At 54.7% G+C, this 11,339-nt stretch overlaps 1 protein-coding gene across 1 annotated transcript in view; it reads left to right on the top strand.

Moving 5' to 3' along the window:
* COL27A1 (collagen type XXVII alpha 1 chain) overlaps positions 1 to 11,339 on the top strand; it is a 191,819-nt gene that overhangs the window by 64,625 nt on the left and 115,855 nt on the right. The window contains exons 12-14 of the mRNA XM_027769364.1: positions 7,632 to 7,676; positions 8,271 to 8,324; positions 8,710 to 8,754. Of these exons, the coding sequence (XP_027625165.1) occupies positions 7,632 to 7,676; positions 8,271 to 8,324; positions 8,710 to 8,754 (144 nt within the window). The remainder of the gene's footprint in view (positions 1 to 7,631; positions 7,677 to 8,270; positions 8,325 to 8,709; positions 8,755 to 11,339) is intronic.

Here is an 11,339-nt window from a genome sequence, read left to right on the forward strand (position 1 = left end):
GCTCCCAACCCTGCCATGAATTAGAACCAGCAGGGAGCACGGGCCCCACCACCAGATTCTCAGTCAGTTGGTCTGAGAGGGGTCCCCAGGCATCAGTAGCTCTAGAAACCTCCGGGAGATTGTCTTGTGCAGCCATGACTGAGAGCCACAGTTGAATGGAGATACCTTCCATGGGTCACTGAGCAGCCAGGCTGAGATTTGAACTCGGGTCCTCTGACCCTCAGGCCCTTTCGCTCCCCACAAGACTGACTGAAACAGCTTCTCAAGCCAGAGAGGGCCCGTCCAGCGAAAAGAGGCTCCCCACCTGAGAAGATCGATTTCTCTGCCACGATCCATGAGGAGTCCCAGCCCTGTCCCTCTCCTGCTGAGCTTGGGCCAGTCGGCTCACCTTGCTGGGCCTCAGCTGCCTCACGCAGTGGTCGGAAGGGTTAAGTGAGTGCCCCAGCTGTAGCACCCAGCACGGGGCTGGCACATGGAGGCACTTCCTCCATATTTGCTGCATGAACGAGGGAATGAATGGGTGATAATAGTCATGACGGAGAAGCAGCAGCAGGTCTTGCCCACCTGGTACCCTCAGTCCCCTTGCTGGTTACCCATCAACCACCTTCTCCGAGCTGAGGGGGCTTTCCGGTCTGACCCTCCTGCCTTTTCTCCTGCAGACCAGTGGCTCTCAGTGGGGGGATTCTGCCCCCCGGGGAACAGTCAGCAGTGGCCGACGTTTGTGTTCGTTACCACGGGCTGGTGGGAGAGCTGCTAGCTTCCAATGGGCAGAAGCCAGAGATGCCGTTGGGCATCTTGCATTGCTCAGGGCAGAGCCCCTACCCACAACAAAGCATATCCCGGGCCAGCCAGATGGCATGGTTGTAAGGTGACTGGATCCCACATGGCTAACTCTGAGGTTTGGATCCTAGACTCGTTGGCTTGAAAAACACACTGGGCGTACGTGCGTGTGTGCATGGGTACCCAGAATTCCGAGAGAAGAGTGGGCGAGGCATTACAGTGTGGCCATCCCCCCTGGAGGGTGTTCTCACATTCTCACATTTTTTCTCTCTGTCTCCGGCTGGTGCATACGTCCTATAGCAAAACAAAACAAACAAACAAAAAAACAAAACAAAACACCCAGCCACAGGGCTAGGGTAGAAAAGCCCTCACCCCTCCCGGTCCCCTGGGCCCTGCCTCCCTGTGTTTTCTTCTGCTATCCCTCCCCTGGCGTGCTCTCCCCTCCACACTCAACTTTGCATATCTGTCCCCCAGTTCTAGTCTCGAACGCCTTCTTCCCCTGAGCACCTCCTCAGCACCAGGGCAGAAGTCACGCCTGCCCCTCTGGCCTCGAGGCCCATCTCTTCAGCCTCTTTGGGACTGGGTACTTTCTGGTTGGTGGGCCACTCACTGGTGTCCTCAGCACGTGTGTCAGGTCGGAGCAGGTGCACAGAGGACAGGGCCCCCCCCAGCCTGGTGGTCTTATCTCACCACGTGGGCTCAGTACAATGTGAGACTGTCACAGTCCCTCCTGCCCTCCCCTCCCTCTGGCGGACATCGCTAATGTGGTGTTTTTGCCACGCCCTGAGATGACCTTAGGATCTTTCTTAACACGCTGTCCCGGGTAGACATGATTGATGGCATGAAACTGGTACCCAGGTTGAAACCTAGCTGCCCGCTTTCCAGGCCGACTTCCTCCGGCTGCCTCCTGCTGTCTCGCCCTGCCCAGCACCGAACTGACTGCTGTCTATGGGAAGCCATAATCAAAGGAGGGGAGGATCTGGGAATACTTGTGGAGAACAGGGTTGAAGCTGCCTACGATGACCTGTTGCTTTTCTGCAGACCTGTCTGTTACCTGGGTGTGAACCCCCACTTAATAGCGCCCCTCTAAGAATCTTCTCCAGGCTCCCCTGCCTCTGAGCTGCCCTGGGCTGCTGTGGCCCACACCCTCCAGCCTCTCTCCTGTCCTGTCTTTGTTCTTTCCCTCCCCTGCTCCTCCTGCAAGTTTGTTTACAGTGCTGCCTCCTCTGGGTCAGGCATCTAGCACTTGGTTCCTCTCCTGTTTTCTCCTTAGTATACTTTTTTTTTTTCTTTTTAAGAATTATTTTAGGGAGCAGCAGTTGGTGTAATGGCTATGTTGCTGGACTCCCATGTAGTCGACTGCAGTTCGAGTCCAGCAGTTTAAACTCACGCTGGGTGCGTGTGCGTACGTGCCCAAGATCCCGAGAAGAGAATGGAAGAGAAGGGATTGTGGTGTGACCATCCCCCTTGGAGGGTGATTTCTCGCTTTCTGTCTCTCTGTCTTTCTGGCAAGCACATGTGCCCTATAGCAAAAACCTTTCAAAAATTTATTTTATTTAACTTTATTTGTTTATTTTAATTTGACCAGAGAGGAACAAAGAGAGAGAGAGAGAGAGATGGAGAGGGAAAGCAAGCCACCAAGTCCAGGACTCGAACCGTGGCCGGCCATGTGGGAGTCCAGCATCTTAACCACCACGCCACCTGCTGGCCCTTCCCCTTAATATATTTTGAAAACCTTCATTCCCTTGGAAAAGGTGATGAATGAGTTTGTTTTTCTCACCGGCATATCTCTACCCCCTCATACAAGATCCTGGTCTTTGTTGGGACTCAGCAAACATTTGCGAAATGAATAACTGAATCAATGAATGAGTCCTGCAGACACCTCCCTGCCCTGCCCTGTCTCAGGCATCCCCTGAGTGGAGTTTGGTGTCATGTCAGAACTTCACCAGCCATGATGGACGGTGCTTTGAGACTAGTTACAGATTTCAGAGTCCTACAATCTGAGCCCACAAGATGCTCTGAGATGTCAGTGGGGAAACTGAGGCCCAGGCGGGTGCAGACACTTGTCCAGTATCATGCAATACGTCTGTCTACCCCTTGGCATGTGTTTCCCCTCTTCGATTCTGCCCTGCAGATAGCCCAGTGTGAGGTGTGGGCTTCCAAGGTGGTAGGCGAGTCCAGTGGGAAGTCGTGGGTGTGCTAAGCAAGTTCGGTGAGTCTTATTTTACTGCTACGAGGGATGCCGAGGCTACCTACAGGCTGAGATGAAGCCTGGGTGAATAGCTGCAGCCTAAGCACACACTCGTCCCTAGGACCCCCAGGCAAGGACAGGACCTCCCTTCCCCCCAAAGCCCAAACAGCATCCCCGCCGGACGGGGAGACTGTCTGTAGCAACAGTGAGGTGATGTCTGGTTTCTCCCTGCGCATTGTAAGCAATGATTAATCTGGCTCCCAAACCAAAATATAGCCCAGCTCTATTATAAACACAGGTCCTGTGGAGACCCGCCTGCTGGGCGGCCAGGGGCCCCTTGCAGACAGCGAGGTCCCTGGAGCTCCCCTGAAGCACCCCCCCTCCCCTGTACTATCAAGCGCTGATCACAAACGGGGAAATCACTGTCTGAGGGTGCACCTTGCGGTCAGCGGCTGCTCTGTAATTGCTGGGGCCCTGGAGAAGATGAAGGCTTAGGCCCTTCCTGGTCCTGGGTCCTGTCATTTGAAGCTATTTGCTGGTCCAGCTTGGTAAACACTGAGAAGGTGCTTCCAGGAACACAAGCCTCTCCCAGACTCCACCTTCCACGTAGGCTGTGCTTGGTCTGCTGTTTCTGGGCAGCCAGGAGAAACTGGGTGTTCATGGCAATAGTCAAGGCCCTTCTGGGTCCTCTGATCAGGAGAGGCCTGGAACTGTGGTCTTCTGGTAGGTCTAGACCCTCGAGAAATGATCAGGGCTTGCCCATGACTTGCTAAGCCATTTTAGACAAATTCCACTCTTCCTCCGAGCCTCAGTTTCTCGGTCTGTCTAATGAGAAAGGAGCTCGCAGACTGATGGCTTTGGCCTCTTCCAACTCCGAGTTGCTAGGCTTCCATGACATCCTCGCTCCTAAGTAGTGCTATCAGGGACGGTCTGTGAGCGTCCGTCCTGGGGAGACGTATCTGCAGAGGGATCTTCCTGGGGGTGGCCAAGTGGCTCTTCTAGGCAGATCTTGGGCTTCCGTGACTATGTCTCACCCATGATTTGATGGCTAAGAACATAGAGCCTGGAGCCACGGGCCTGGTACTGCCCCAGGAAAGCTGGGTGGCCTCAGGAAAGTCTCTTCCCCTCTCTGAACTCAGTTTTCTCAACTGGAATGTTTTCCTCGTAACTCTGACCTCCCAGGGGCGATTGTGGGAGTTAGCGAGCTGGTACGTTAAGGCTTTGGTGCGGAGCCAGGCCCAGGGCTGGCCACAGCACGTGCCCCGACAATCACTCATTTCCTTTAGCTGCATCCTGAGCAAAGGGCTTGCTTACACTCTGCCTGGGATTTCACCCGAGACACTTCTCTGCCTTGTGTTGTGGCAGCAGAGGAAGCCACGATAGCTGGCGATGGACAGGGGTCCCCTGCCCCCCTTGTGGTTGTCTCTGAGCCCTTCCCCTTGCTGCGCCATTGGCTCCACAGCAGTCCTTGAGGCAGCAGAGGATGCTGACTGAGGAAGGCAGTTGCCCGGCCGAGTCACCACCAGGAGCACTAGGCCAAATTCAGCTCTTCCTTGGGAAAAGGGAAGAGCAGAGTCACCCCCAGAGAGAACCGCTGGTCTACAGGGCTAAAGGCAGGAGAGTTAGACTAGAAAGAGCAGGGCAGGGCAGATGGGGCTCTGGCAGCCTTCTTGGCTAGGGGGACGTGGTTAATTGGTAACTAGCAAGATGGCTGGTGGCACCATACAGGCAAGACCTCTTTCTGCTGAATTTCGCCTGTTCCTCCTCACCTGCACGCTCAAGTGAGAAAACGATCAAGGCGGTTAGACAAGGGATGTCGCGCTGCACCCTGCTCTGCGCGTGCTGTGGCTGCCCCTCCCTTCGCTGTCTGCGTGCTCCGATGTGCCGCGGTTGCTCTGCCCGGCCCGCCTTCCACTCCCTTGCTATTCTGTTCCAGTCACAGCTGCCTTCCTGTGCTTCCTTGAACCCGCCCAAGAGCATTGACCTCAGGGCCTTTGCACTTGCTGTTCCCTCTACCCAGAATGCCCTTCCCCAGAGGGCCAGCCCTACTCTGGCTCCCTCCTCGCATTCACCTCCTCTGAGTGGCCCTCTCTACACTCCCCTTGCAACTGCCAGCTCCTCCCAACACCGCCCCTCTCTGTTCCCTAACTTTGCCTACTCTTCTTCAGACCTCTGGTCACTACCAGGCATTACATCTCTCTGTTTAAAATAGTATTTCTTGGGACCAGCAGATGACGTAATGGTTATGTCGCTGGACTCCCATGTAGTTGACTATGGTTTGAGTTCTGGACCCAGAAGCTTGAAACTCACACCGAGCGCGTGTGCATACCCAGAATCCTGAGAGGAGAATGGAGGAGAAGGGAGTACAGCATGGTCATCCTCCCGGGGGTGGGGGGTGATTTCTCATTTTCTGTCTCTCTGGCAAGACCATGCACCCTATAGCAAAAATATCCGCCCCTCCCACACACACAAAAAAGTATTTCTTATTGTGGTTAGAAGAAAACAAAAACCGTAATAATCAAATTTGCCATCTTACGCATTTTTACCTGTTCAGGTCAGTAGCGTTAAGGATATTCACTGTCGAGCAAGTAATCTCGGCATATTTTTTGCCTTGCCAAACTGAAACTATACCCATTAAACAACAGCCCTCCTTCCCTCTGCTGCCCACCTGCTGTTCCTTATCTTTTACATTTATTTTGTGTGTGTGTGTTTTTTTTTTTTTTTACTGCTCCTTCACTAGAATGTAAATGCCATTAAGGCAAATGCAATTGTCTGTCTCACTTTTCCTGTGTCTGGAGCAAGGCTGATCATGTAAACCCCTTAAGTGCTTGTTGAACGAATGAAATGAAATGAATGAATGAATGAATGAATGAAAAATAAAGATTATGGTGATGACAGCAGGCTGATCTTTACAGGATCTTTGAATTCCATCCAGATATTGTGCTAAGTGTTTTATATCACCTATTTACATCTGTGGAAAGCAAAGATCAGAGAGGTGAAGCGAGTGTCCAATTGTCCATCTGAAACCTGAGATCTTAACCACTGTGCATGCTGGTCACTGGTCAGTCTGTGCCTCTCAGTTCTCCTACTGAGGAAAATAGCACACACCGGGGTAGAAGAATCTGATTCGGCCATGTTGCATCAGTCTCCACAGGCACCCAGATCTGAGATGCGATCGTATCTCTGAGTGGTTTTGAGGCATGAGTAGGTGTGGAAGGAATTCTTGTAAACTCCCCAGACCTCTTGAATCAAACCAACTCTGTTGTTTATACTCAGGAGCCTCCACTATCCGGGGGCAGGGGTTGTGGGTGGTGCTAAGTGTGTGTGCCTGTGTAAGTTTCTGTACGGACATGGAGCTTATACACGCCTGGGGATGTCTGCAAGGCTCTCGTGTGGCCTCACGTGTCAGAAGGTTGTGGTGGTGAGTGGAAGTCTGCTGCTTCTCAAGCGATGGGTCTTGGAGCAGGTGGCTTCAGTTCTCTGAGACTCAGTTTTCTCCCAAGTAAATTGGAGGTTGTGCTGTTGAAGTGGCTAGGTGAGGTCATACACTGCCCGTGGAGTCCCAGATAAACACTAGTATATAAAAGGGCCCAGAGCCCTGTCGTCTATGTCGAGTCTTATGTGTGAATTAGGCTCTGGGAGAGCCTTAGAATTCTGGGGCTCTAAAACATCAGAGATAGAGAGGACTCAGAGTTCTAACTTCCCCATCTGCAGTCCAGAGAAGGGTAGTAACTCACCCAAAGTTGCACAGTAAGTCAGGGACAGCGTCGAAACCAAGCCCGGAGTTCTTGTGTAAGGGGGTCCAATGGGGACCAATGTGGTTATCCTGTCTGAAACAGAAGCCCTTTGCCTGGTTTGACTCTCACGGCAACCTTAAACTGATGGACACCCCAAGTCAGATTTTTCTCAGAGACCTCCTAACTTATGAAATGGCTCAGGCGGTCAACCCCGCGCCACCAAGAGCATACTCAGCTCATCTCTCTTGACCTAGGGACTTGGAGATGCCTTAGACCATATCACTGGGTCATTGAGACAGAGGGTGCAGTTGGTACAGGGCCTGGGGATGTTTGCAAGGCTCTCGTGTGGCCTCATGTGTCAGAAGGTTGTGGTGGTGAGTGGAAGTGGCCAGAGTCGTCCTCAGCCAGGTCATGGGTGGACCCTTTCTCCCTGGAGTAGGAGCGGGGACCAGGGGAGGATGATGGCAGTTATTTTGGTTAACACATATGGTTAGTGTATGTGAGATCTTTTTTGATTGGGGCTTTAGGAGACAAGGTGGGTCCCTACAGGGGAGGGAACCCCAGCATCCTGTGGTGGTTGAGCATATCCCCGACCTTGGGTTCTAGTCTATCCTGTTCTGAGGTTCTCACTGTCTCCCTGGATTCAGAAAGAAGGGTTGTGGAGTGGCATCACTGGGCCATAGTCTCTCTATCTCGGATCCACCCACAAACCTTGCCGAAGGAGCAGACTGAGGAATTTTGGTCTAAGAACCACTTGTGGAGGGAAACCACAGGACTGTACTACCTATCACGTAGTATCCACATCTTTTTGGCGAGTGTTTACTGAGCACGCACTGCAGGCAGGAAGGAGGCTGGGCACCTGAGCGCTGAAACGCAGGCCCAGGTGTGTCCTCCCTGCCTGATGCACTTTCTTCCCCACACAGGGATACAAGGGCTATCCTGGACCGGCAGGGCATCCCGGAGAACAGGTGAGGCCTCGTGGGCCCTGCTTGCTCTTCCTTCTTGCGCCCTGCCTGTCTCTGGCCCTGACTCCAGCTCCTGGACAAGCCTTCGAGCTGGGCTGATCTGCCTCCCATCCTGCTGGAGGCCCCAGTGTGCCCCGCCCTGCCTTTCCCCCACCACCTTTGCCTGAAGGAGCCTGAGTCTGTGCTGCCCAGTGTGGTCCGCTGAGCCCAGCCTAGAGCCCTGAATAGCTGGCCTGTTTCTGGCGATGTTAGGGGATATTATACACGCTGCCCGCCGGGGTTTGCAGGAATTTTGGCCACCCTGGCCCAAGCCAAACAGCAACCCTGCCAGCAGGAGAGAGCCAGCCAGGCCGCCTCAGTGCTTTCTTATTCCAGCGGCAAGTAGAAGGGGTTTTGTGGCACCAGGCCTGCACCAGGCCTGTTGGACCGGTTTCTCAGAGGGGTGGGCTTGGGGGCCCTCAGGCTTCTTTTTCCTCCTGTTACAGCTCACATTCCTGCACCTCTCTTTGTCCATTGTTAGCCCCAGCCCCCAGAGCCCCCAGACTGGAGCTGGGTAGGGTCTCCACTCTCCTTATGTTTCTCTCTGTTCCTTTACAGGGGCAGCCAGGACCCGAGGGCAGCCCAGGGGCCAAAGGTTACCCTGGCAGGCAGGTGCAGTATATGGCTTCTGGAAGCTCTGTGGCCACAGTGGTGTGAGATGGCCACAGGTGTCCCCAGGCAGAGGGAGGTGATGGGCTGGGGGCCCAGGAGCCACACCTGCTGGGTGGGCCTGAAGGAAAGGGCTGCCCAGGGAGGGTGGACTATGGAATCGTCTCTTTTGCAGGCAGCAGGACAGGGTTCTCTGACTTTGTGGGGGTGGGGCCCTAGAGGCTCCTCCCACTCATCTTCCCCTCTGAGGGCCTCCTCGATCCTGTCCTGATTCCTGTCCTGATTCTACGGTGGCAGCTTCAGGGCCCTGAGGAGATAAGCCTCTCCCAGCCATTGTCAGCAGGTGGAATGTCTCCATATGTCCTTGCCCCTCTCTTTTGTGTTTCAGGGGTTACCTGGACCCGTAGGAGATCCTGGGCCCAAAGGCAGCCGGGTAAGTGGTCCCTGGCCAGTGCTACCCAGGTGGGGCCCAGGTGGACCTCACCTGACCCTCCAGCGGGCTTGATGGGAGTCCAGGGTGGTAAGGCCTGGGATGGGGCCCTCCCATCTGAGCACCCCCAGGACAGAGGGGCAGCAGGAGGGCTGGGTGATGGGGATTCCTAGAGCCACACGAGCCAGATTGTTCCCAGGCCTGGGCAGTCTGGGCAGCAAAGGCTCTGCTGGGGGTCCACCACAGCCCAGCTGCAAACAGTCCAGCATTTGCTTGCTGTGTCCACTGACTCAGCCCCAGTGACTGGGAGCCAAAGCCTGGCTACTTGAATCGCCTGTCACTGGGATCTCAGAGGCCTCCCTCCTGTTTGCATGTGAGGGCTGGGGAGACCACTCTTTTTTAGAGGCAAGATCACTCTTTTTTCAGAAGGCGCGTGAATGCTGATGGGGTTTGTGGACCTCTCTATTTTCCAGGCTTCCATAGAGCAAACCCTGAGCAGCCCTCGGCCTCAGCTTGACTATCTTTTCATTTAAAGTGCATTTATATATTTCTTCAAGGAGAAAGGGAGAGAGGGAGAGAGCTACCCCTGTAAAAGTCTCCATGCCGCAATCCATCCCCAGCGTCACCCGGATCATGAGCACGTGTGTGCCGGTGTGTTCAGGCAGGTCCCAGGATGCGAGCCCAGGACCTTTTCTGTATGGTCCAGCTGCATCACCCCTGCACCACCACCTCGTGCCCAGTTTGCCCATCTTTCCAATGGGAGGGGTGTCCATTCCACCCTAGCATGACTGTGGGGTTGTCAGAGTTTGAAAGCAAACTCTGCAGAAGAGGGGCCACAGGGTGGGGTCCTGTGTGGGCTGGGGGAGGTGGACACAGTTCTGGGTGGGTTGCATGGGTGTGAACGGAGCTGGGAAGACAAAGAGCTAATCTGGTGTAGTCTTCTCTTCACACAAGGAAATGGAGTGGTGGGCCCCAGTCTGCAGTGCACACCGAGGGAGGAGCTGGGGTGTTCTGGGGCTGGGCTTGCTGCCTCCCAAAGAATGCTTAGCAAGTGGGTCACATCCTCGGTCGGGGCAGGTCGTGGGTGATGTGTGCTCCACTCCTGAGCCAAAGTTATTTATACCCTGGCAGGAGGATGGGGTCAGAATAGCCAGTCTCGGCCCTAATCCCTGGCGCAGACTGGGTGCTGGGAGGGGAGCCTCCAGGCGGTGGGCAAGCAGGCGAGTAGGCAGGCCCAGGATGCGGCCATGAGATGCAGGGCCTGAGGAGGGCCTCTAGCCAGCTGCTCCCATAAGCTGTGGCCTCAGAGGGGCCTTCTAAGCCCAGGGAGAAAGGTCTTCTCAGCCTGGCCCTGTCTGATCTGCTGGGAAGAGGGATGTGCTCACGACATCTGCGTCTGCTTGCTGGTTGTTATGCTGACGGCATCTTGAAGCCACATGTGGGAGAGGGCGGCCTGGCCCCAGCTCTCCTGTCCCACAGCTCACGGGACCCTGGGCAGCCTGGGTGAGCTGGGGCTGCCCCAGTTGCACTCCCAGACCTGCCGCCATCAGCCTCATGTTTATGAATATGGCAAAGCGTAGGCTTTGAAAGAGACCTGCCCTGCCTTGAGCCAGCTGTAGGGCTTTGGGCAGGTCACTGGGCCTCTCTGAGGCCATTTTCTCACCTGTCAATCTGGGAGCTAAGCCCCAGTTGGAAGGCTCAGTACATGTCGCTCACTAAGACAATGCATGTTAAAGTGCTGGACACCCAGGAGGAGGATGGTCTGCGGTCTTGGCCTTCCAAGGAGGCAGAGATGGTTGTGAGCCTCTGTTGGTTGCTTGTTGGTGGGAGTCAGTATAGCAGAGTGCCTGGGATTCAGACCACTTCAATGCAAAGGCCAGTTCTTCCAGCTGTGTGACCCTCAACTAGTCACTTCACCTCTCTGGGCTTCCATGTTCTCCCCTCTTCAGGAGGCTGCCTGATCGTCCCTATTCCTAGGGCTACAGTGAGGATAAAATGAATGCTTTCATACATGCAAAGCTTTGAGAGCTGCGTCTCACACGTGGTTTGTGCTCAGTAAGCATTAGCTTCTGTTATCATTATCGTTATTATTAAATCATTCCACAAACATCTGGAGAGTACAGTAGAGTAGAAACCCTGGGCCAGGTCCCCGCCCTGGAGAAGTTCCCAGCTACTGAGGACATGAAACCCGGACACAGATCATGAAGTCGCAGGGGAATGCGGAGGGCGTGGGAGGTACTGCGGATGGAGGTGCGCTTATGGCGCTGGGCTGGGAGATGGCGTCGGGTGGAGCGCCGGGATCCTTGCTAGAGGAGAGGGTGTGTGAGCTGGGCTGGAAGGGCTAGGCCCTGCAGGTGTGAGGCGTGGGAAGGGCACGCTCATGGCAGGGGCATGTGAATAAAGGCTGGAGGCAGGAAATCAGGTGTGTTCTAAGGTAGAGCCCAAGAACGAGCGCAGCCTGGGCTTTAGAGTCAGCAGGACTTCAGTGAGCCTTGGGCTGCTTAGGAGTTTTCTGAGGGGGCCCCCCGCTCCATCACTGACAGTCGTGTTGCTTAGCTGCCAGAGCCCCAGTTTCCTTGTCGGTCCTG

Source organism: Tupaia chinensis, unplaced genomic scaffold (assembly GCF_000334495.1).
Source record: "Tupaia chinensis unplaced genomic scaffold, TupChi_1.0 Scaffold000081_1, whole genome shotgun sequence".
Lineage (NCBI taxonomy): Eukaryota > Metazoa > Chordata > Mammalia > Scandentia > Tupaiidae > Tupaia > Tupaia belangeri.